This window comes from Dryobates pubescens, chromosome 29 (genome assembly GCF_014839835.1).
Source record: "Dryobates pubescens isolate bDryPub1 chromosome 29, bDryPub1.pri, whole genome shotgun sequence".
Classification (NCBI taxonomy): Eukaryota; Metazoa; Chordata; class Aves; order Piciformes; family Picidae; genus Dryobates; species Dryobates pubescens.
In genome coordinates this window covers 10,461,960-10,482,888 of record NC_071640.1, presented here as the reverse complement: position 1 = coordinate 10,482,888, position 20,929 = coordinate 10,461,960, and the positions used below count along the sequence as shown (strand labels likewise).

General features: G+C 59.0%; 1 protein-coding gene across 2 annotated transcripts in view; it reads right to left on the bottom strand.

Moving 5' to 3' along the window:
- Positions 1 to 1,516: 1,516 nt before the first annotated feature.
- WHRN (whirlin) overlaps positions 1,517 to 20,929 on the bottom strand; it is a 70,099-nt gene continuing 50,686 nt past the window's right edge. Inside the window, exons 4-13 of one of the 2 annotated variants that reach the window (XM_054174379.1) lie at positions 20,337 to 20,539; positions 19,314 to 19,350; positions 15,948 to 16,160; positions 14,871 to 15,083; positions 13,127 to 13,159; positions 7,417 to 7,488; positions 6,426 to 7,023; positions 3,138 to 3,316; positions 2,432 to 2,554; positions 1,517 to 1,732 (exon numbers count right to left, since the gene is read on the bottom strand). In XM_054174379.1, coding sequence (XP_054030354.1) covers positions 1,550 to 1,732; positions 2,432 to 2,554; positions 3,138 to 3,316; positions 6,426 to 7,023; positions 7,417 to 7,488; positions 13,127 to 13,159; positions 14,871 to 15,083; positions 15,948 to 16,160; positions 19,314 to 19,350; positions 20,337 to 20,539 — 1,854 coding nt within the window. In that variant the 3' untranslated portion in view covers positions 1,517 to 1,549. The remainder of the gene's footprint in view (positions 1,733 to 2,431; positions 2,555 to 3,137; positions 3,317 to 6,425; positions 7,024 to 7,416; positions 7,489 to 13,126; positions 13,160 to 14,870; positions 15,084 to 15,947; positions 16,161 to 19,313; positions 19,351 to 20,336; positions 20,540 to 20,929) is intronic. The other variant, XM_054174380.1, reaches the window with a different exon arrangement.

Sequence of the window (20,929 nt, the reverse complement as noted above, 5' to 3'; positions counted from 1 at the left end):
AAAGTTACGGCAAGTTTCCCCGGGGCCGCGAAGGCTTTGGCTTTGATGCAGGATAACGTGGGGTGATGCGGAAGGGCAGCGGGTGGCGTGGGGCGGCACACGGGTGGGTGACAAGCGGCGCAGCGACGAGTCCCACATCCCGCACGCCGCATCTCCTCCACTACAAGACTCCCACCCAAGGCTCACAACCGGATCCCAGCTGCGAGCCAGCCCCGCCAGAGCCGGGGAGGTACCGGATGCGGCCCCCCCACAGCCGCCTCCAGGGTGGAACCAGCCCCGTGGGGCGCCAGCTGCGCATCCCCCGGGGGCCATCTCCTTCCCACCCCCGCGGCTTACAGCGAGCACCCGCGCTGGGCCCCACGCCCCGCTCCAGCCCCGGAGACGCACATCTGGCGCTGGCAGCACCGCCGGAGAAGGGCCACTGTCCCTGCCCGCTCCTCCAACAGCTGCCCCGCGGCTTCTCACCTGCAGGCAGAGCCCGGCCGGCCCCTCATCACCCGGCGTTGGGCGGCTCCGTGCCCCGGCCCCAATCGCAACCCCGGCCCCGGCCCCGCCGCCAGCTCCGGCTCCTCCCGGCCCGGCCCCGCCGGACAATAGCACAGCCCGCCGGCGGCCTCATTAGCATACTCTCCGCGCCCAGCCAATCAGAAACGAGCGCTCGGGGGAAGGAACTCCGCCTTCTTCGGCGGACGACCAATCAGGGGCTCTCATTAGCATAATTTATGCCGCGGGGGGCTCCCCGTGCCGCAGCGAGAGGAGGTCAGAGGCTGCCCCTGCTTCGGGTCATCCCCATTCACATCCCCGGGCCGGTGGCCCTGGCTGGGGATAGGAATGGGGATAAAACAATCCTTCCCAAGATCCCCGCCCCCCCAACTCTCTCTCTCTATTTTTCCCCTACCCTGATAAGATTTATTGAAAAAAAAAAAAGAAAAGAAATGAAAAGCACAAGCTCTGTAATTTATAAATACGACGTTGCCAGCAATGTACAAGGCCTCCGGTTGCTCTCTCTGCATCCTCTCCCCGTGGCATGGTGCCACCCCAAAACCATAAATAAAAGCCCCTCCAGCCTGAGCCCACGGCTCCAGCTTTGCTCTGCGTGTGGCACTCACAAGCGACAGCGGCGACAGCCTGACCCCTGCTGTCCTCCTTTGCCTCGCTCCCAGGGGCGCAGGGGCGTTCCCCCCCACCCAGGGCAGGGTCCCCCTCCGAGAGAGGGCAAAGATGGTGATTATTTTTCTTTTCCTTTTTGTTTTTAAGGGACGTGCACCGATTTCTACCCATTCTCAGCCTGCCCGACCTAGCGGGCAAAGGGACGTTTTGGGGTACAAGCTGGGGGAGGGGTGTCTGCGCGTGCGGGCTCTGGGGGGGGGTGGGGAGGGATGGGGCTGGGGTGGGGGTGGTGGGATGCTGCTTTTTCAACCCCCGTTTGGGCGCTTCCCCCTCTACTCCATCCCAAGCCGCGTCCTTCAAACACCTCCCCCCCTCCCCAAACCCCACCCCCCTCCCTCTCCCCCCCGCGCCAACCCTCCGCGACCCCGTTTTAGGGTCCCTAGAGGGCGACGTTGAACTCTGTGACCAAAAAATCGATGTAGTCCTTCTCCTTCAGCTTAAAGGCTTCAGCGATGATGCGGGCGGCTTCCCGATGCTCTTTGCCTTGCAGCCCCGTGCCGTTCACCTCCAAAATGACGTGGCCCACCTTCAGCTTCCCACAGTTGTGTGCCGAGCCCCCGCGCTGCGGGAGAAAGGTGGCTTCAGCTCCTGGTTCCAGCCAGGTGGAGAGGGGTTTGGGGGGGGAGGATAGGAAATGCTTCGCTGCCATCCTGTTCACCCTGACCTGGCGTCCGCCAGGTCAGGGTGAACAGGATGGCAGCGAAACATTTCATGGTGTTGGGAGGGAGAATGAATTTGCCTTCCCTCCTGCATGCTCCTGCAGCAGCTGGAGTGACCAAACCCAACCAACTTTGTTTCTCTCTTTTTTTCACCCCCCTCTCTAAATAACTTGAATTTGGCCCCAAGTAAACAGCAGGCGAAGTGGTGAGGGGGGGGGAGACAGCTCCTGAGGGCTCAGCTCCTCGGATATCAGCCACCACTTCCCCCTTGGCCCGGTCTTCCAGACATCTGGAGACACCAGCCAGGCTGCTGGGATCCCCTCCATCCCCTTGGGATGGGTGTGAGATCAATCCATGGCACATGGGTGTGGGATCAGTCCATGGCACATGGGTGTGACCTTCAGCAACCTCTACCTCCAAGAGCACAATGATGTCTCTGCTACCTGGGGAGATGCAGGGCTCGAGGAGGAGGAGGAGAAAAATCCCCCAAATTCCTCTTGGGGATGAAGGGCTTTTCCCTAGCCCTTTTTTTTCCTGTCCAGGGAGGAGAGGGTTGGGACATGCATGGAATTCTTGCCCCCCCCCCCCCCAGCCTGCCCTACCTGGATGGTGACGATGCGGGGCAGCGGCTGCCGCGTGTTGGCTCCCCCCTCGATGGCGATCCCCAAGGTTGGTGCGCTCTTGGACACTCGGATCAGACAGGATGTGGGCTCCAGGAGCCCTGGCTGTGGGGAGAGGAGATGGCAGGGCTGCCAAGGGAGGCCAGGCACTGTTTGCCTGCCGTGCCCCCTCGGCCAGGGGCCCATCACAGGCTTGCATGGGAGGGGGACAGACACACTGACTCTTGGCATCCCAGCTGTGTGCAGGTCAGGCAGGGCAAGGGGGAAGGAGCAGAGGTGCTCTCCAACTGCCTGACTATGCCCCATTAGAAACCCTCCAATTTACTTCTGATGCCTGGTGCCACCTTTCCTCTGGGTGACTTTACTCACAGGACATTTGTGCCCTGTGGGAGTCCTCTGAGAGCCAGGAACTCTGCCATGTCCCAGGCAGCTGTTTGCTGGAGCTGGGAAGGACCAGATCTACTCAGGATGGGATGTATCAGCCCTACAGTGCCCCTCTCACAGCTCCTGGCTCCCTTCTCCACAGCCAGTGAATAATGAGAATAACGACAAAGCACAGAAGGAGGGTTGCTGCCCCAGGCAGAGGGAGCAGAACCAGCAGTGGGGAGCACCACTGCCCTTTGGCAGCCCCTGGTGCCCACCACCCAGGAAAGGCAGCGCCCCGAGGCCCCTGGGCACCCAGCCTCACCGGCTTGGCGGCCCCTTCTGCCACCCCCTCGCTCCTCGTGGCCTCCTTGAGGCTTCGGCCTTTCCCCGGGACCGGCTGCCGGCTCTTGTCCTTGCCGCCCATCTCGACCTCCCCGATGTCCACCCCGCTGTCCTCGCTGAGGGTCTGCCCGCTGTCCGACAGCTGGGAGAGCGTGGAGGCTGGGGAGAGAGCAGGGCTGTTAGAGCTTGGGCAGCGCGGCCCTGCGGCCGGCACAGAACCTCGGAACGGTTTGGCTTGGAAGGGACCTCGTTAGAGGTCACCCAGTCCAACCTCCCCCCTGCAGTCAGCAGGGACAGCTTTGGCTAAAGCAGGTTGCTCAGAGCCCCAAACCTGGCCCGGAGTGGTTCCAGGGATCTGGGCAATCTGGGACGAGGGTCTTGCCACTCTCATTGTAACAAACCTCTTCCTCACACCTAGTCTGAACCTCCCCTCTTTATCTCACCCACTCCCAGGGCTGGGCAGGTTCCCTGGGACTCAGACCTGGACTTTAGAGTGGGGTGGTTCCCAAGCTGACCCCTCCTGAAGAGCAGAGCTGTACACAGGGAGCATCAAGGTACAAGTAGCCTCAAATCCAGGTCTAGGATCCAACCCAGATCCCAAACTGGGATAGAGGGAGAGAGTGATGAGGCGCTCAGAGATTGTGCTGGAGGCTAGTTTGAACCAGCTCATGCTCAACAGCAGGGGTTGGGAGGAGATGGGGATGGACCCAAGCACTGGAGAGCTACCAGGAAGGAGCTTTGTCCTGTTTGAGGATGAAGATTCTGGATGTGGATGAGGACTGCCTCTGGAAATGAGCGTCAGGAACAACGGCTGAGGGGCTGGGGGGCTCTGGAGCTTGGAGGAGCTGTGGTCACACTGCTGACACTGCTCGGGCAGGATCTGATCTTCCTCCGGTGCCAACGGCCCTTCACCCATCCCCGGACCCTCACCATTCCTGAATTGGTGGCAGTGGCAGGACAGTGCCACTAGAGGGCGCCAACGCCGCTCGCATCGCGTCCCACGGAGCACGGACGCAGACCGAGGGGTTCTCAGGGGCTGGGGGACGCTGTGGGTACCCCCACCTCAAAGAGTCTCACCAGAAGCACCCTCCTGGGCACCCTCAGGGCTCCAGCACCACCTCACCCACTCCGGCTGGACCCCAGCCATGTGCTGAGGGAACGTGTGCAGCCCACCACGCTCCTCCTCACGTCCACTTCTTTTGCCGGAGATATGCTCAGGGTAAACCTAACCCCAAAGCGCAGTCTGGGCACAGTTAGACTTTTTGCCCTCCCCCGAAATCTAGATTCGATGGAAAAATCCCAGAACTGCTTCTTCCCGCCCCCCCCCCCCCCCCCCTTTTTAAACCTCCACTGGAAGTAGAAGTTATTAACGAATGGAGCAAAGCCCACACAGGAGAGAGGCTGCAATCAAGTGCCTCCCAGAGCTTGGTCTTCAAGAAAAGGTCAGCCCAGATTGCACTGGAAAAGCAGAGAGGCTTTGAGGAGCGTGCTGGGAGCTGACCGGGAGCTGGCTGTGTAACTGCACAGCTCCTCCAGAGCCGTCAAAGCCCAGGGCTGAGTAGGCTTTGGCTTGGAGATTAACACCACGGCTGCTGCTAACACTTTGGCAGCCTCAGGAGGGCTTTCTGTGGGTCCTGGCTTTTCATTTATTGGTTGTTGGGGTTTTTCCTTTTTTTGGCTGTGATGCCATCAAGCTGTTTTCTGCAACAGAAAACTCATCTGGGAAGAAAAGCCAACCCAACACACAGCCACCACAGAGCAGCACGTTGCTGCATCCATCCAGGCTGTGTGGCTTTTACCCTGCTCCCCTGACCCGGAGTTTGAACCACGATGCCACCAGTGTTATCCCCACAACTCCTCCCTGGCAGGAGCTGCCAGCCCACACAGAATTTGGGGGGTTGGAGAAGCCCCCTAAGAACATCCAGTCCAACCCTCAACCCAACACCACCATGGCCACCAAACCCTGGCCCCAAGTGCCATGGCCACAGGTTTCTTGAACACCTCTAGGGATGGGGACTCCACCACCTCCCTGGGCAGCTTGTGCCTATCCCTGACCACTCTTGCAGCAAAGAAGCATTTCCTAATATCCAACCAAAATCCTGCAAGCAAACCTTGCACTTAGACAAGGAGCTGCAGATCTATGCATGCCTCTCACATCCCCTTCCCAGTTCCTGCCCCGAGAGCTGTCTCTTCACCTGGTTCTCCTGCATCAGGAAGAGTGTGGCCAGCAGGAGCAGGGAGGCCATTCTGCCCTGTGCTCAGCACTGCTTAGGCCACACCTTGAGTCCTGTGTCCAGTCCTGGGCTCCTCAGTTTAAGAAGGACATTGAGAGACTTGAAGGTGTCCAGGGAAGGGCAACAAGGCTGGGGAGGGGTCTGGAGCACAGCCCTGGGAGGAGAGGCTGAGGGAGCTGGGGTTGCTTAGCCTGCAGAAGAGGAGGCTCAGGGGAGACCTTCTTGCTCTCTCCAACTCCCTGAAGGGAGGTTGTAGCCAGGTGGGGGTTGGGCTCTTTTCCCAGGCAAGCAGCCCCAGAACAAGAGGACACAGTCTCAAGCTGTGCCAGGGGAAGTTTAGGCTGGAGGTGAGGAGAAAGTTCTTCCCAGCAAGAGAGATTGGCCATGGGGATGTGCTGCCCAGGGAGGTGGTGGAGTCCCCATCCCTGGAGGTGTTCAAGAGGGGACTGGATGTGGCACTTGGAGCTATGGGTTAGTTGTCAGGAGGTGTTGGGTATTAGGCAGCAGGTTGCACTTGATGATCTCTGAGGTCTTTTCCAACCTTATTGATTCTCTGATTCTCTTGAGGACCACCCCATGGAGGGGTTTGTTTCACCCCATGGAAGGGTTTGTTTCACCCCACGGAGGGTTTGTTTCACCCCACGGAGGGTTTGTTTCACCCCACGGAGGGGTTTGTTTCACCCCACGGAGGGGTTTGTTTCAGCCCATGGAAGGGTTTGTTTCACCCCACGGAAGGGTTTGTTTCACCCCACGGAGGGGTTTGTTTCACCCCATGGAAGGGTTTGTTTCACCCCACGGAGGGTTTGTTTCACCCCATGGAAGGGTTTGTTTCACCCCACGGAAGGGTTTGTTTCACCCCATGGAGGGTTTGTTTCACCCCATGGAAGGGTTTGTTTCACCCCACGGAGGGGTTTGTTTCACCCCATGGAAGGGTTTTGTTTCACCCCACGGAGGGTTTGTTTCACCCCACAGAGGGGTTTGTTTCACCCCACGGAGGGTTTGTTTCACCCCACGGCTGCTAAGCGGACACCCACCTCTGGCCTGGGGCAGGGGCCTCACTTCGTTGACGTCAGGCTCACTGTTGGGCTGGTGCACCTCCACCATGATGAAGTGCTGGTTGGCCACGGCCTGGGGGCTGCCCTTGTCGGGTGGAGGGGGCGCAGGGTGGGACGGGGGCGGCGGAGGGGACGGCGAAGGAGGGCTCTGAAGCCCACCGGCCGCAGGGCCGTCCGGGGACGGGGTCTTCAACCTGGTCGGGGACTGGACCCTGGGGAAGGGCCCGATGGGGTGTTGGCTGACCAAGGAGAGCTGGGCATCCATTTGCCTCCTGGAGCCGTGTGGGGCTGGGGAGATGGTGGCATAGATAGCGCCGGGGGCCGACTCCTCGGTGGAGGCGGTGGCAGTGGACGCCACGCTGAGCGTGTCCTTCTCGGGCTGGCCGGGAGGGGGCGTGGGGTTTCGAGGGGCCACGAAGAAGAGGCCTGACTGGGAGGACTCGGAGGAAGGGCGCTTGGGCTTCTCCCTCCCCGGGTTCCTGTGCTGGGCAGCAGAGGGGTCCAGCGTCTGGGCCGCCGCAGGAGGAGGTGGAGGCTTGAAGTTGGGAGGTTCATCTGGGAAGGAGGAGAGGTCATCCTGCCAGACCGAGAACAGAAGCCTTTAGGACACCGTGCTCAGCAGCTCTGAGACCTTCCCCAGGCTCACAGCCCCTTGCAGCTGCCTGCTGGCAGTCAGCAGGACAGAACTCAGCTGATTTGCACTCCGACACCTCTCTGACCTGACTGGCAACGAGAAGATGACTCACAAATGAGGACAGTCAGAGGACAAACTGCCCAGTTCCTGCTCTGGTTCTGCTCCTAGCCAGAGCCCTCCCCTCCTAACTGCTCTGATGAATTCACTCCAGCGACTGCAGTGACATCCACGGGCAGCTGAGGTAGCAGAGAGCTGCAGAAGCCGAGGCAAGACTTGGCATCATCAGTTTGCCTCCAGCTGCCACCCCAGAGGCAGCAGCACGGTGCAGTGTCTTACCAGGGAGATGTCTGGCAGGGTGTTGATGCTACTTTGGTGGCTGTCTCCACCTCCCTCCATTTCTGATGTGTTCTGATGGGGCAAAGAAGGAAAAGGAACTCAGGTCACAGCAGCAAGGAGAAACCACCACAGTGCCAGCACGCCAGGGAACATGCAGAGTGATGCAGGATATTGTCCAACCCCTCCCCCCACCCCTCTCGAGGCCAGTCCTTTCACCCACAGGTGTTGGGGCTCCTGGGAGGTTCCCTAGAGGCTTACAGGTGAAAAGCAAAGGAAACTCAGCTGGGAAAGTGACTCTCCTAAGCTAAGGAGTGTGCTCAAAGCATGCTGTGAACCTGACCCACCAGGGCAATACCTCAAATCTCAGTTCCTCCTCTTTAACTGGCAGGGGAAGAACCACTTCTGCAGGCTGCAGGTTCAATACCTGGATCTTTCCTGGGGGAAGGGCAATGAAAAAGTTTAACGTTTTATAGACTCGGAATGGTTTGGGTTGGACCTTTGAAGGTCCTCCAGTCCAGCCCCCCTGCACTCAGCAGGGACATCTGCAGCTCCAGCAGGTTGCTCAGAGCCCCAAACAACCTGAGCTGGGATGGTTCCAGGGATGGGGCAGCTCCCACCTCTCTGGGCAACCTGGGCCAGGCTCTCACCACCCTCAGTGTCAAACATTTCTTTCTTATGTCCTGTCTGAACCTCTCTCTTTTAGTTTCAAACCATCACCCCCTTGTGCTGTCACAACAGGCACTGCTCAAAGGGTTGCCTTCCTCTTTCTCCCCTCCTTTCCCCTTCTTTCTTCTCTGGCTGCAGAGCAGTCAGCCTCAGATGCAGACAGAAGCTGCTGCCACTGCTGTCCCTTTACAAGTCAAAATGTCATTGGAAAATGTCACAACACACTTTGAGCACAGCACAGCTCCAGGAATCAAGAACAGCTTCAGGAACCTGTCAGTCTGCTTCTGTAGGGGTGGCTGTCAATCAGGATGAACCCAAGGAGAGGAAGAGGGCACGGATGCAGTGGAGCAGAGCAAGCAGGCACCTTGGCTAAGTAACAGCAGGGACAGCAGAACTGAGGGCAGGTGCTGGAGGCTGGCTGTGGAGCTCTGCCCTGGCACTGGATGGGGCTGAACCCAGCTGGTCCTGAGTCTAGGCCCAGACCCTGGCTCTGCTGCTGGCTTTGCCCCAGCTAGGCACCAAGCCCTCTCCTGAGGGATGCTCTGGCTGCTGTGTGGTAGTTTTAGGCCATGCCTTTAAAAGGTTTTCACAGATCTTGAACAGAAAGTAGTAAAATGCCAATAAATCACCAGTGGGTGTAAAAGGAAAATAAAGACACTTCTAAACAAGACCAGTGGGAGAGAGAAGGCACTAAAACAAGTTCACAGGCTCACAGGGTGTCAGGGCTTGGAAGGGACCTTCGAAGATCACCCAGTCCAACCCCCCTGCCAGAGCAGGACCATAGAATACAGCACAGGTCACACAGAAACACATCCAGACAGGCCTTTAAAGTCTCCAGGGAAGGAGACTCCACAACCTCTCTGGGCAGCCTGCTCCAGTGCTCTGTGACCCTTGCAGTAAAGAAGCTCCTCCTTGTGTCGAGGTGGAACCTCCTGTGCTGCAGCTTACATCCATTGCTCCTTGTCCTATCCCAGGGAGCAAGTGAGCAGAGCCTGTCCCTGTCCCCTCCCTCCTGACCCTCAGCCCTCAGATCTTTATAAGCATTTATTAAATCCCCTCTAAGTCTTCTCTTTTCCAGACTACAAAGCCCCAGGTCCCTCAGCCTCTCCTCACCAGGCAGTGCTCCAAGCCCCTGATCATCCTGGTAGCCCTCTGCTAGACCCTCTCCATCAGATCCCTGTCCCCCTTGAACTGGGGAGCCCCAAACTGAACACAGGACTCAAGATGAGGTCTCAGCAGGGCAGAGTGGAGGGGGAGGAGAACCTCCCTGGCTCTGCTGGCCACACTCCTCAGAATGCAGCCCAGTTGTCCCAAACCAATTTCCTTCTCTTCTTGCTTCTTCACTCTGGAGAGATACCAACTTGCTTCTGCTTGACCTTGGCTGCATTGCTTTGGTATTAACTTCTCTGCTTCTGACTCTTGTCCCTTTTGTACAGGGAGGTAAGGGGGGAGCAGAGAGGGAGAAGCCATTAGCTTCCCCTGGTCTTTGACCAGGAGGCTTCCTGTGCTGTTTATTGATTGTAAGTGTCTGTAAACACTGCAAGTCCTGTCTGTTCTGTACACATTCATTCCATTCCCCTGTAGAGTGTAGTTTTTGCTTGTAAATAAAGCTTTCACTGGCTTCCAACTGAGCTGGGCTGGCAAATTTAATGCTGGGGGGGGGTGGGAAATATCAAGCCACCACCCAGCCCCAGCTCCAACTGCACCTCCTGCAAGGCTCTGTAAGAGCAAACCCAGGCTGGGCATCTCCATGCCACAGGCACTCCTGACCTGGAGAGGTGCTGCTGTGGCTCAGAGAAAGGATGTGCTTCACTTCCCTCCTGATCAGGGATGTTTGTGCTGGAATGGGCAGGGTACAGTTTGTGTTGCACTGCCTGTTATTTATTGCAGGGTAAACAAGCCATTAGCTGAGCTGCTGCTGCATCTGCATTTCCCCCATCTGCTGGAGGCTGCTGCTGTGCCTGGAAGATGCCAGCATCCCCAAAATAGACATGGGAGACAATTAAGAGCATTAGAGAAGCAGCAAAAACATTGATGGAAAGTGCTTTTATCTCCATGGCGTCAGAAGGAACTCTGGAGAATGAGAACCGAAGGAAGTGGTTTGCTCAGGGAGAGCATGAGGGTGGCTCCATCAGCAATTAACCCAGAGCAAAGGCTTTTGGAAGAGAAACAGCCCCCACACCTTGGGTTCCTGACCATGCAGCCAGGCCAGGGCAGAGGAAAGGTTTGGCTGAAACTCATGGCAGAAGCCACAGAGAGATCAGGCTTCAGTCCGAGCTGAAGGGCCACGGTGCAAAGCCAAGTGTGACAGGAAGGACAGAGGGACAGCAGGTGTCTGAGGCTGGGGGAAGAGGCAGGCAGGCCTGTTTCAAAAGCTTTCACATTGATCCAAGTGCCCATGAACTGCTCTGGGCTGTGCATGCACCAGCAACACGTCTCCAGATCTGATTCACACACCGGTGAGCCCAAAAGCTCGAGTGCCATCGTGTCCCTGGGGGATGCTGAGCAGCAGAGATGCTGGCACCAAACTGCACCACTGCACTCAGCCATCAGCCCCCCTCCTTTTGCTCTCCTGTCCTCTAACAAGAGAGCTGCTCTCCAGAAGGCTGCCCAAGTGTCACCCTCCCTTGCCCCAGCACAGCTCCAGATGCTGCCCAGGGCCTTTAACCCAGCCAAATGGAGCAGCACAAGGAGCAGAGCCAAGGAGGAGATGGTGGCATCCCAGCGCCAGCCTGGCCATGTTTGGGAGGATCTCAGCTGTGTCCCTAGCTCTTCACTCTCCTCCCCCACCTCTGCCAGCCTCAACCTGTCTCTAGGAGGTCACTGAATTCTGCTCATGAGGCCCAGACCCCTGTGGTACACCTGGGAGCAGGCTGCTGCCATAGAACCACAGCGTGGTAGGGGTTGGAAGGGACCTCTGGAGGGCACTGAGTCCAACCCCTGCCAGAGCAGGATCACCTAGGGCAGGTCACACAGGTGCACATCCAGATGGGCCTTGAAAGTCTCTGGAGAAGGAAACTCCAAGGCAAATGGAGTCATGCTGCTACTAAAAAGAGCAGATTCTGCCTGACAGCCCCCTAAAGCCTGCCTGTGTCACCTCCCCTACTCCTCTGTGCCCACCACCATCACACCAAGCCCACCCCAGAGCACACCACAGGCTGTGTCCTAGGAACACTTTGCCCTGAGACTTGAAGCCTCTTGGCACATGGTGGGTAGGCAGAGCCAGCTGCAACCTGTGCCCCCCCTGCCAGCCCAGCCCTCATCCTGCCTCCCCAGCAGCAGCCAGGGACATTAGCACTGCTCAGCATCTTCAGGCTCTGCTGAAGTGTGCAAGCAGGAGATTTGCCTTTCCCCAAGCTTAGGGCTTTGGGGGGCAAGAGCAATTAAAGAGCAATTGCTCTGGGCCATAAAGTGTAATGGCTTTTAAAGCTGAGCACATTTGCTTTCAGGAATTGGCTATTTTAAGACTCTGCTCTCCTGGATTTTCCTTGAAAGCCAGGTGCCACTGCTCTGGTTTCTTGAGCAGGCTGCTCCCTCCTACTCACTCCCTGCTCCTTCACCCCAGCCATTTTCCAGGTACTTCTAGAAAGGGAGACCCTTCCAGCCCCTCCGTGGGGTGCAGCTGGAAGACTTCTGTCCTTGCACAGAGCCCACAGCAGGAGTGGTGGAGCTGGAGAGCTTCCTTCAGACAGACAGCTGGTTTCCACTCACAGATTAAGTGGTGAAGAAACTGTCACCTCCCTGGGGAATCCAACCCAACCTCCAATTAACCTCATCACTCCACACGAGCCACTCATTTCCCAGTTACTCCTAATGAGAGCTCTGCAGAGTCACTCAGCCTGATTCCTGCAGGGTTTAGCTCTTGAACCACTGCACTTTTCTGACAATAAGCTCAGCTTTCCCCCTTCCCTTCCCTTCCCTTCCCTTCCCTTCCCTTCCCTTCCCTTCCCTTCCCTTCCCTTCCCTTCCCTTCCCTTCCCTTCCCTTCCCTTCCCTTCCCTTCCCTTCCCTTCCCTTCCCTTCCCTTCCCTTCCCTTTCCCCCACAATGCATCTGCAGGGCTGGAGGAGCCATTAGGGTTAGAGATAGGAGGATAGAAACAAAGTGAAGCCACCACATAGAATCAATAAGGTTGGAAGAGACCTCAGAGATCCTCAAGTCCAACCTGTCACCCAACACCTCCTGACCACTAAACCATGGCTCCAAGTGCCACATCCAATCCCCTCCTGAACACCTCCAGGGACGGTGACTCCACCACCTCCCTGGGCAGCACATTCCAATGGCCAACAACTCTCTCTGGGAAGAACTTTCTCCTCACCTCCAGCCTCAACTTCCCCTGGCACAGCTTGAGACTGTGTCCTCTTGTTCATGGGTGTCCTTGCATCACCTTCAAGAGCCCCCAAAGCCAGAGAGGTCTGTGCCATGGCCACAGTTTCTTGCACACCTCCAGGGATGGTGACTCCTGCACCTCCCTGGGCAGCCTGTCCCAGTGCCTGACCACTGTTTCAGTAAAGAAATTTCTCCTAGCACCCAACCTAAACCAGCCTCTCCTGCACTGCAGCATGGATTTTTGTGCAAAGCCAAGGCCTGTAAGGAAAAATCCTCCTCCACCCCTGAGGATGACTGCTGGGATGTGCCCAACCTACTGGTATTTAGCCAGGGTGCCCACACAGCAGGACAGCACAGCACAGCACAGCAGCAGGCAGAGCAGGCAGCAGGGCAGGAAGGGCAGGCTGGGGTCCCTCAGGCACCAATGCTGCTGGTCCTTCTAAAAGCAGCTTCAGTGCCAGCAGGACACTGCAACCAGCTGGGCTGGCTTCAAGCTGAGCCTTGTCTGCAGTGCAGCACCAAGGACTGCAGCCCTGCTGGGGAAAGGGCTCTGAAATGGCTCAGAGGAGCCTCAGGGAGAAAAGGTGAGTGAGAGGAGGTGGCTGTTCAGTGGCTGAGTGGCCAGGCAGCCTGTCCCCTGCTCCCACCCCAGGCACACTCCAAGCCTCTGCCACGGCAACCACAGCAGTCGAGCTCCGGGTCCCGCCAGCCCCTACCTCCATCAGGTCTATCAGCCACAAGAGTCGCTCCTGGGGCCGTGCCAGGGCACAAGCAGATCGGGACGGGCGTCAAAGCCAGCGCGAAACACCAGGGAGGATGCAGAAGAGATGAGCCAGACGAGCAAGTCCCAGCACAGCCTCCCCCCAACCCCCCCCTGCAGAGCCCAGCTGCACCCAGCCCTGATGGGAGGGCTGGGATGAGCCCCCGCTGCGAGAGGGGCTGGGGAGGGCGACAGCAGCAGGGCCTGGGAGCAGAGGAAGCAGTCTGGGGAGCTCTGTCCCTCTTCTCTTTCCCCTGCTAGCTGAGCTAAGCTCCCACCCACCATGAGCCAGTGCTTGGCAGTTCTAGCAGGCAGTGGTGACAGCCTCAAGTGTTAGTGTTCCCACTGCCCCAGGCAGAGCTCAGAGGGCTGCATGCCCTCACACCCATGCCAAGAGGTGCCACACTGCCAAGGAGGGCCTGCAGTGTGCCTGAGGGACACATGCTCTTGAAGTAAGCTCTGAACAGAGCGGTGCCCACACTTCTCTGTGCCACAGCAGCACCCTGGTCTCTGTCCCCAAGCTCTGGGTGGGTGGCAGGTGGGACTGGGCCCTGGCTCACACCCGGAGCCTAGCAGCCACGCCGGGCAAGTGGCGTGGTGGAGCAGCAGGGTGAACAGAGCACAGCCAAAGCCCCAGGCACTGGGATAGCATGGGAACAGAGTCAGGGTCAGCACAGCAGACCTGGCAGACCTCTGTCAGCCCTCCAATACTTTGGGAAGATTCTCCCAGCAGACCTTTGGAGAGCAGCCCAAACCTCTCTTGGTTTCTCCTGACCCAGAAAGGATCTCACCGCAATCCACCCTGAACAGAGCAGATAGCTTTCCAGCGGGTACCGGTGATGGCTGCAGGACAGAACCACAGCTCTGGTGCTCTGCAACCCTCTGGGGCCTCTTGGGAGGTTGGCCCAGACTGTGCAGGCAGGCAGAGCCCCGGGAGAGGCTTCCCCTCCGCCCATTGTTGGTTCCCTGCAGCACGGCCCAGCCGGCCCCGGCCGTGGGCTGGGTTCTCTCGCTGCCGAAGCAGCAGCAGCTCCTTTGCCATCCCTCCTCTTCATGAGGGCTTTAATTTGCAGGGTTGTTAATGCATTTGTGATGAAAGGCATTTCATGGCTAGGAAATTAATTTGGGGGCTGTGTGCCTGCACGCTCCGAGGTGATTAGGATAACTTAATTAGGCCTGGCAGAGATGTGGGAGCGCTGCTGCTCAGTGCCAGCGAGGGGGCAGGGACCGGGCCAGGAGGCAGCTGGGCTGGCTCCTGTGGGCCCTGCTGGGATGGGGAGCAGGCAGGCAGTCTTTGAGGAGGTGATTTCCAAGCCACAGCCATTGCTGGCGAGGAGCAGCAGGCATGGTGTGGCAGTGACAGGCGCTGAGGTTTGTGCGCGGATGCAGCTGGCGCTGCACAGCGGAGGTGCGGGAAGGGAGGCACAACCTCCCCCTCCCATGCTGGGGACAAAGTGACACTTGCAGAGGACAGCATCTCAGCCTCAGGGGCACAGAGAGGGCAAGCACGTGCCACAGCATCCCTTAGTGCACCTACAAACCACACCAGCCTGCGAGGAGAAAAGCAGAAAGCTCTGGGGGGAACCTCCTGGGGGCTGCTGGGGGTTTTGTGTGGGGTGAAGAGAGAGCTCTAGGGTTGGGGGGGTAGGGCTGCCAGGAGCAAGGCCTGAAAGCAAAAGGAAGAGCCAGGAGGGACCTACCCGGGCTGAGCTGACAGTTGTGGCAGTGAAGTGGCTGCTGGAGGAAGAGACAGTGTCACTGTAGGACATCATGGAGTAGGAGTCGGTGCCGAGGCTGGGCCCCGAGGGCTGCCTGGCCTTCATGGACTCAATCTCCCTCTTCAGCACCAGGTTGTCGAAGCGGTCCAGGTCTTGTGGGGAGATCACCCCCCGCACCTCTGAAAGCAGTGAGAACTGGGCCAGGCAGACAGACAACCAGAGAGAGGTTGGAGCATGACCACATTCCCGGGCAGCTGAAGACCCATCCTCCCACAGTGGTTAGCAGATCTACTGGCAGGTAAGGCACAAGGAGGTTTGGTCCTAAACTCTACCAGAAGCTCCTCTGCCACTGAGCACCAGCCTGTGTGCTCCATAATGTCCTGCAGCTGGATTTTGCTGTCATACATCACAGAACCTCACAAGTGGTTTGGTTGGGACAGCCCTCCAAGATCCTTGTGTCCAACCATCAACCCAGTCCCACCAAGGCCACTAAACCCTGTCCCCAAGTGCCATGGCCACACATTTTGTGAGCACCTCCAGGGTGGGAACTCCACCACCTCCCTGGGCAGCCTCTGCCAATCCCTGACCACTCTTGCAGCAAGGAAATTTTTCCTCATCTCCAACCTAAACCCCCCCTGGTGCAATTCCAGGCCATTTCCTCTTGTTCTGTCACCTGATATTAGGGAGAAGAGCCCAACCCCCACCTCACTGCAACCTCCTTCCAGGGAGCTGTAGAGAGCAATGAGCTCTCCCCTCAGCCTCCCCTTCTCCAGACTGAACACTCCCAGTTTCCTGAACTGCTCCTCACCAGACCCTTCCCCAGCTTTGCTGCCCTTCTCTGACCCTGCTCCAGCCCCTCAGTGTCACAGTGAGGAGCCCAAAACTGAAACCAGCTTTTGAGCTGTGGCCTCAGCAATGCTGAGTTCCAGGGGGACAACCACTTCCCTCCTACCCTCACCCCTGAGCAGAGCACCTCAGAGGCCCCCGAGCCACGCTGTGACTCTGGCACTGCCGAGCCCACCGGGTCCCCAGCGTCCCCAGGCTCGGGGAGGGCCTCACCTTAGCGTGTGTGTTGAGCAGCTCGAAGAGAGCCATGACCAGAGCGTCCACGGAGATGTTGCCCTCCTTGTACTCATCCAGGTAGTAGCCCATGGTGGCCCTCTCCTGCTCGTTGAGCAGGTGCCGTGCCTGCTCCTCCAGCATCACCCTGGTCTGGTTCACCATGCTGCTGAGGGTCACCTGCGAGCCCGCCAGGCCCCGGTAAAACACAGGCTGCAGGGGAGACAGCACACAGGCTGGGGCCCGGGGTGCCAAGGGGGCAGCCTCTGCCAGGGCAGCTGTCTGCTGGGAGAGCTGGGCAGGACCCAGGACAGCTCCTTGCTCTAGGCGCTGCTCACCTGCCCCAGCGGCCTGCATTGCACAGCTCTGCCCTCACCAGCAGCAGTGCAGCTCCTGCATTGCACAGCTCTGCCCTCACCAGCAGCAGTGCAGCTCCTGCATTGCACAGCTCTGCCCTCACCAGCAGCAGTGCAGCTCCTGCATTGCACAGCTCTGCCCTCACCAGCAGCAGTGCAGCTCCTGCATTGCACAGCTCTGCCCTCACCAGCAGCAGTGCAGCTCCTGCATTGCACAGCTCTGCCCTCACCAGCAGCAGTGCAGCTCCTGCATTGCACAGCTCTGCCCTCACCAGCAGCAGGGCAGCTCCTGCATTGCACAGCTCTGCCCTCACCAGCAGCAGTGCAGCTCCTGCATTGCACAGCTCTGCCCTCACCAGCAGCAGTGCAACTCCTGCATTGCACAGCTCTGCCCTCACCAGCAGCAGTGCAGCTCCTGCATTGCACAGCTCTGCCCTCACCAGCAGCAGTGCAGCTCCTGCATTGCACAGCTCTGCCCTCACCAGCAGCAGTGCAGCTCCTGCATTGCACAGCTCTGCCCTCACCAGCAGCAGTGCAGCTCCTGCATTGCACAGCTCTGCCCTCACCAGCAGCAGTGCAACTCCTGCATTGCACAGCTCTGCCCTCACCAGCAGCAGTGCAGCTCCTGCATTGCACAGCTCTGCCCTCACCAGCAGCAGTGCAGCTCCTGCATTGCACAGCTCTGCCCTCACCAGCAGCAGTGCAGCTCCTGCATTGCACAGCTCTGCCCTCACCAGCAGCAGGGAAGCTCCTGCATTGCACAGCTCTGCCCTCACCAGCAGCAGTGCAGCTCCTGCATTGCACAGCTCTGCCCTCACCAGCAGCAGTGCAGCTCCTGCATTGCACAGCTCTGCCCTCACCAGCAGCAGGGCAGCTCCTGCATTGCACAGCTCTGCCCTCACCAGCAGCAGTGCAGCTCCTGCATTGCACAGCTCTGCCCTCACCAGCAGCAGTGCAGCTCCTGCATTGCACAGCTCTGCCCTCACCAGCAGCAGGGCAGCTCCTGCATTGCACAGCTCTGCCCTCACCAGCAGCAGTGCAGCTCCTGCATTGCACAGCTCTGCCCTCACCAGCAGCAGGGCAGCTCCTGCATTGCACAGCTCTGCCCTCACCAGCAGCAGTGCAGCTCCTGCATTGCACAGCTCTGCCCTCACCAGCAGCAGGGCAGCTCCTGCATTGCACAGCTCTGCCCTCACCAGCAGCAGTGCAGCTCCTGCATTGCACAGCTCTGCCCTCACCAGCAGCAGTGCGGCTCCTGCATTGCACAGCTCTGCCCTCACCAGCAGCAGTGCAGCTCCTGCATTGCACAGCTCTGCCCTCACCAGCAGCAGTGCGGCTCCTGCATTGCACAGCTCTGACTCACACATCCAGCAGTGCAGGTCCTGCATTGCACAGCTCTGCCCTTACCACCCAGCAGTGCAGCTCCTGCATTGCACACCTCTGACTCACACACCTAGCAGTGAAGCTCCTGCATTGCACAGCTCTGCCCTCACCAGCAGTGCAGCTCCTGCATTGCACACCTCTGACTCACACACCCAGCAGTGCAGCTCCTGCATTGCACACCTCTGACTCACACACCCAGCAGTGCAGCTCCTGCATTGCACACCTCTGACTCACACACCCAGCAGTGCAGCTCCTGCATTGCACACCTCTGACTCACACACCCAGCAGCGCAGCTCCTGCATTGCACAGCTCTGCCCTCACCACCCATCAGGACAGAAGCTGGAGTATGGGATTGGGAGGGGGACGCTGAGACCAGCAGGAGGCAGGGACCCCAAGGGCCCAGCAGCATGGCTGCTCTCTCAGTGTCACTGCATGTCTGGGCAGCTCCAGAGCCATGAACTAACAAAACAGCTTCATGGCTCTGCTCTGCAAGTGTGGATGCTGCCCCCTGAGCAGCTCCTGATCTCCTAGCAGGTTGTATTCCTCCCTGACACAGCTGGAGGAGCTGAGGCCACAGGAGAGGATCAAGCTTCCCATGCTGTCTACAGGACATGTCTGTCCCCCCTGCAAGCTTGGAGCAGACCTTGGTGAAGACAGAGCTGCTGGCAACCAAGAGGCAGAGGGAGAGACACGTCTGGCTGCAGATGAAAGGCTGTTTACTCTGGGAGGCATTTCAAAGAGGAGGTCCTTGCTGTCCCCCTCCCAGGCACAATCAGCACAGGGATACAGAGGCAGACAATGGTGGGGACACTGCAGGGAGCTGAGGCTGGGGAGCAGGTTCTGCCAGCACACAGTGCAAAGCCCTTATCACCCAAAGCCACCTGTGACACCTCACAGCTTCATTTCCATTTAAAAGGAAGAGCTTTGCAAAGAGGTGCTGGGAGAAGACAGGCTGGCAGAGGGCTGCTGTCACAGCACCAGGCATGGCCCTGCTGCTGCTGCTCCTGCAGCCCTGCCAGCAGCTGCTGTGCTGAAGAGGGCTGGCTCAGCTCTGCTTTGGGGTGGGAGAGATCATACAATCATGGGATGGTTTGGGTTGGAAGGGACCTCAAAAGCTCATCCAGCCCAACCTCCCTGCAGTCAGCAGGGACATCTGCAGCTAGAGCAGCTCAGAGCCCCAGAGAACCTGACCTGGAATGGTTGCAGGGATGGGCACCTCCCACCTCTCTGGGCAACCTGGGCCAGGGTCTCACCACCCTCAGAGTCAACAGTTTCTTCCTTCTATCTGGTCTAGATCTCAGGATCTGTCCAGGGCTCAGAGACAGCCACCATGTGGAAGGCATCATGGTCAGCTCTGCAGGGCAGAGAGGTTCCCCATGGTCCAGATGTGCTGCAGACCCACCAGCAGCACAGGAGAGGGGCTGCCCATTATGTCACTGCCATTATGTCACTGTCTGTAGAACCACAGCTGGCAGCAGGAGAGAGGCTGGAGCCAGTTAAACCCCAGTGGTGCTCATGAGACAAGCATCCCTTTATCACCAGGAGTACAAAGCCCTCCCTCCCTCCTGGGAATGAGACAACCATGGTCAGCTTCTCCCAAGGCCTCAGGAAGGCTGACATCTCTTACCCTGGCTGTTGCCTCTGCAGCATGGTTGCCCACTGCCCTGTGAGGAGGAAGAAGATGAGTTAGCACCGAGCTCCCCATGCCCATCACTCATCACCTGAGGCATGGCACGAGCTCTGCTCTGCACACTCCTCTCTGCCTGCAGGTTGGGTCTGAGAAAGGAGGGAAGGGGCAGCAGCAGCTTGTCCAGACCTGCTCCACCTTACAGGGTAGAGATGATCACAGAATCCCCATGGAATGGCTCAGGTTGGAAGGGACCTCAAGGATCAGCCAGTTCCAACCCCCCTGCCATGGGGCAGGGACACCTCACACTACAGCAGGTTGCTCACAGCCACATCCAGCCTGGCTGCAAACACCTCCAGGGATGAGGCTTCCACCACCTCCCTGGGCAACCTGTGCCAGGCTCTCACCACCCTCCTGGGGAACAACTTCTTCCTAACATCCAATCTCAATCTCCCCATTTCTAGTTTTGCTCCATCCCCCCCAGTCCTATCCCTCCCTGACACCCTCAGAAGTCCCTCCCCAGCTTTCTTGTAGCCCCTTTCAGATACTGGAAGGCCACAATTAGGTCTCCTTGGAGCCTTCTCCTCTCCAGACTGCACAACCCCAACTCCTTCAGTCTGTCCTCACAGCAGAGCAGCTCCAGCCCTCTGCTCATCCTCGTGGCCCTTCTCTGGACACCTTCCAGCACCTCCAGATCCTTCCTGTACTAGGGGCTCCAGAACTGGCCCCAGAGCTGCAGCTGTGGTCTCAGCAGAGTGGAACAGAGGGGCAGAATCCCCTCCCTGGCCCTGCTGGCTCTGCTTCTCTTGCTGCAGCCCAGGCTCTGCTTGGCTCTCTGGGCTGCAAGTGCTCCCTGCCGGCTCCTGCTGAGCTTCTCCTCTCTCAGCACCCCCCGGTAAGGGGTAAGGATGTGGGGGGAGGGAGGGGTGGGGGCAGGCAGGGAAGGGAGCAGCTCTCAGCCGCCCTGGTTTCTGGCCTCCTCACCCGCAGCGGGGGGCCGTGTGGGCCCACAGGAGCTCGTACCCTGCTGAGCCCACCAGGGTGTCCCCGATCTGGTGGCTGGCGATCCAGCGCGTCTCGTCCACCGTGGTGCGGGCGTGCGGCAGCCGCCCGATGTCCTTCACCGTCATCATCAGGTGCCGCGAGGACTTGAGCAGCTTCACCGCCTCGTCGTGGGGGATGCTCAGGAAGCTCCTGCCGTTCACCTCCAGGATCTGGTCCCCCACCTGCGGGGCGGGCGCGGGGTGAGCCTGGCAGCCCCCGGGGGCCGGCTGCCCCCTCCGCCGGGGAGGAGCCAGCGCCGCCGGCGGACGAGGGGCGCGGGGCTGGAAGGCAGCGTCACGGAATCACAGAGAATCACAGATGGCCTTGGGTGGGGAGGGACCTTCGAAGGTCACCTTGCCCAACCCCCCTGCAGGCAGCAGGGACACCTCCAAGCAGGCCAGGCTGCCCAGGGCCACACCACGTCTCATCTGGAATGTCTCCAGGGATGGGACCTCAACCACATCCCTGGGCAGCCTGTTCCAGCCTTTCACCACCCTCACTGTGCAGAGCTTCCTCCTGATGTCCAACCTGCATCTGCCCTGCTCCAGTTTCAAACCCCTGCCCCTCACGCT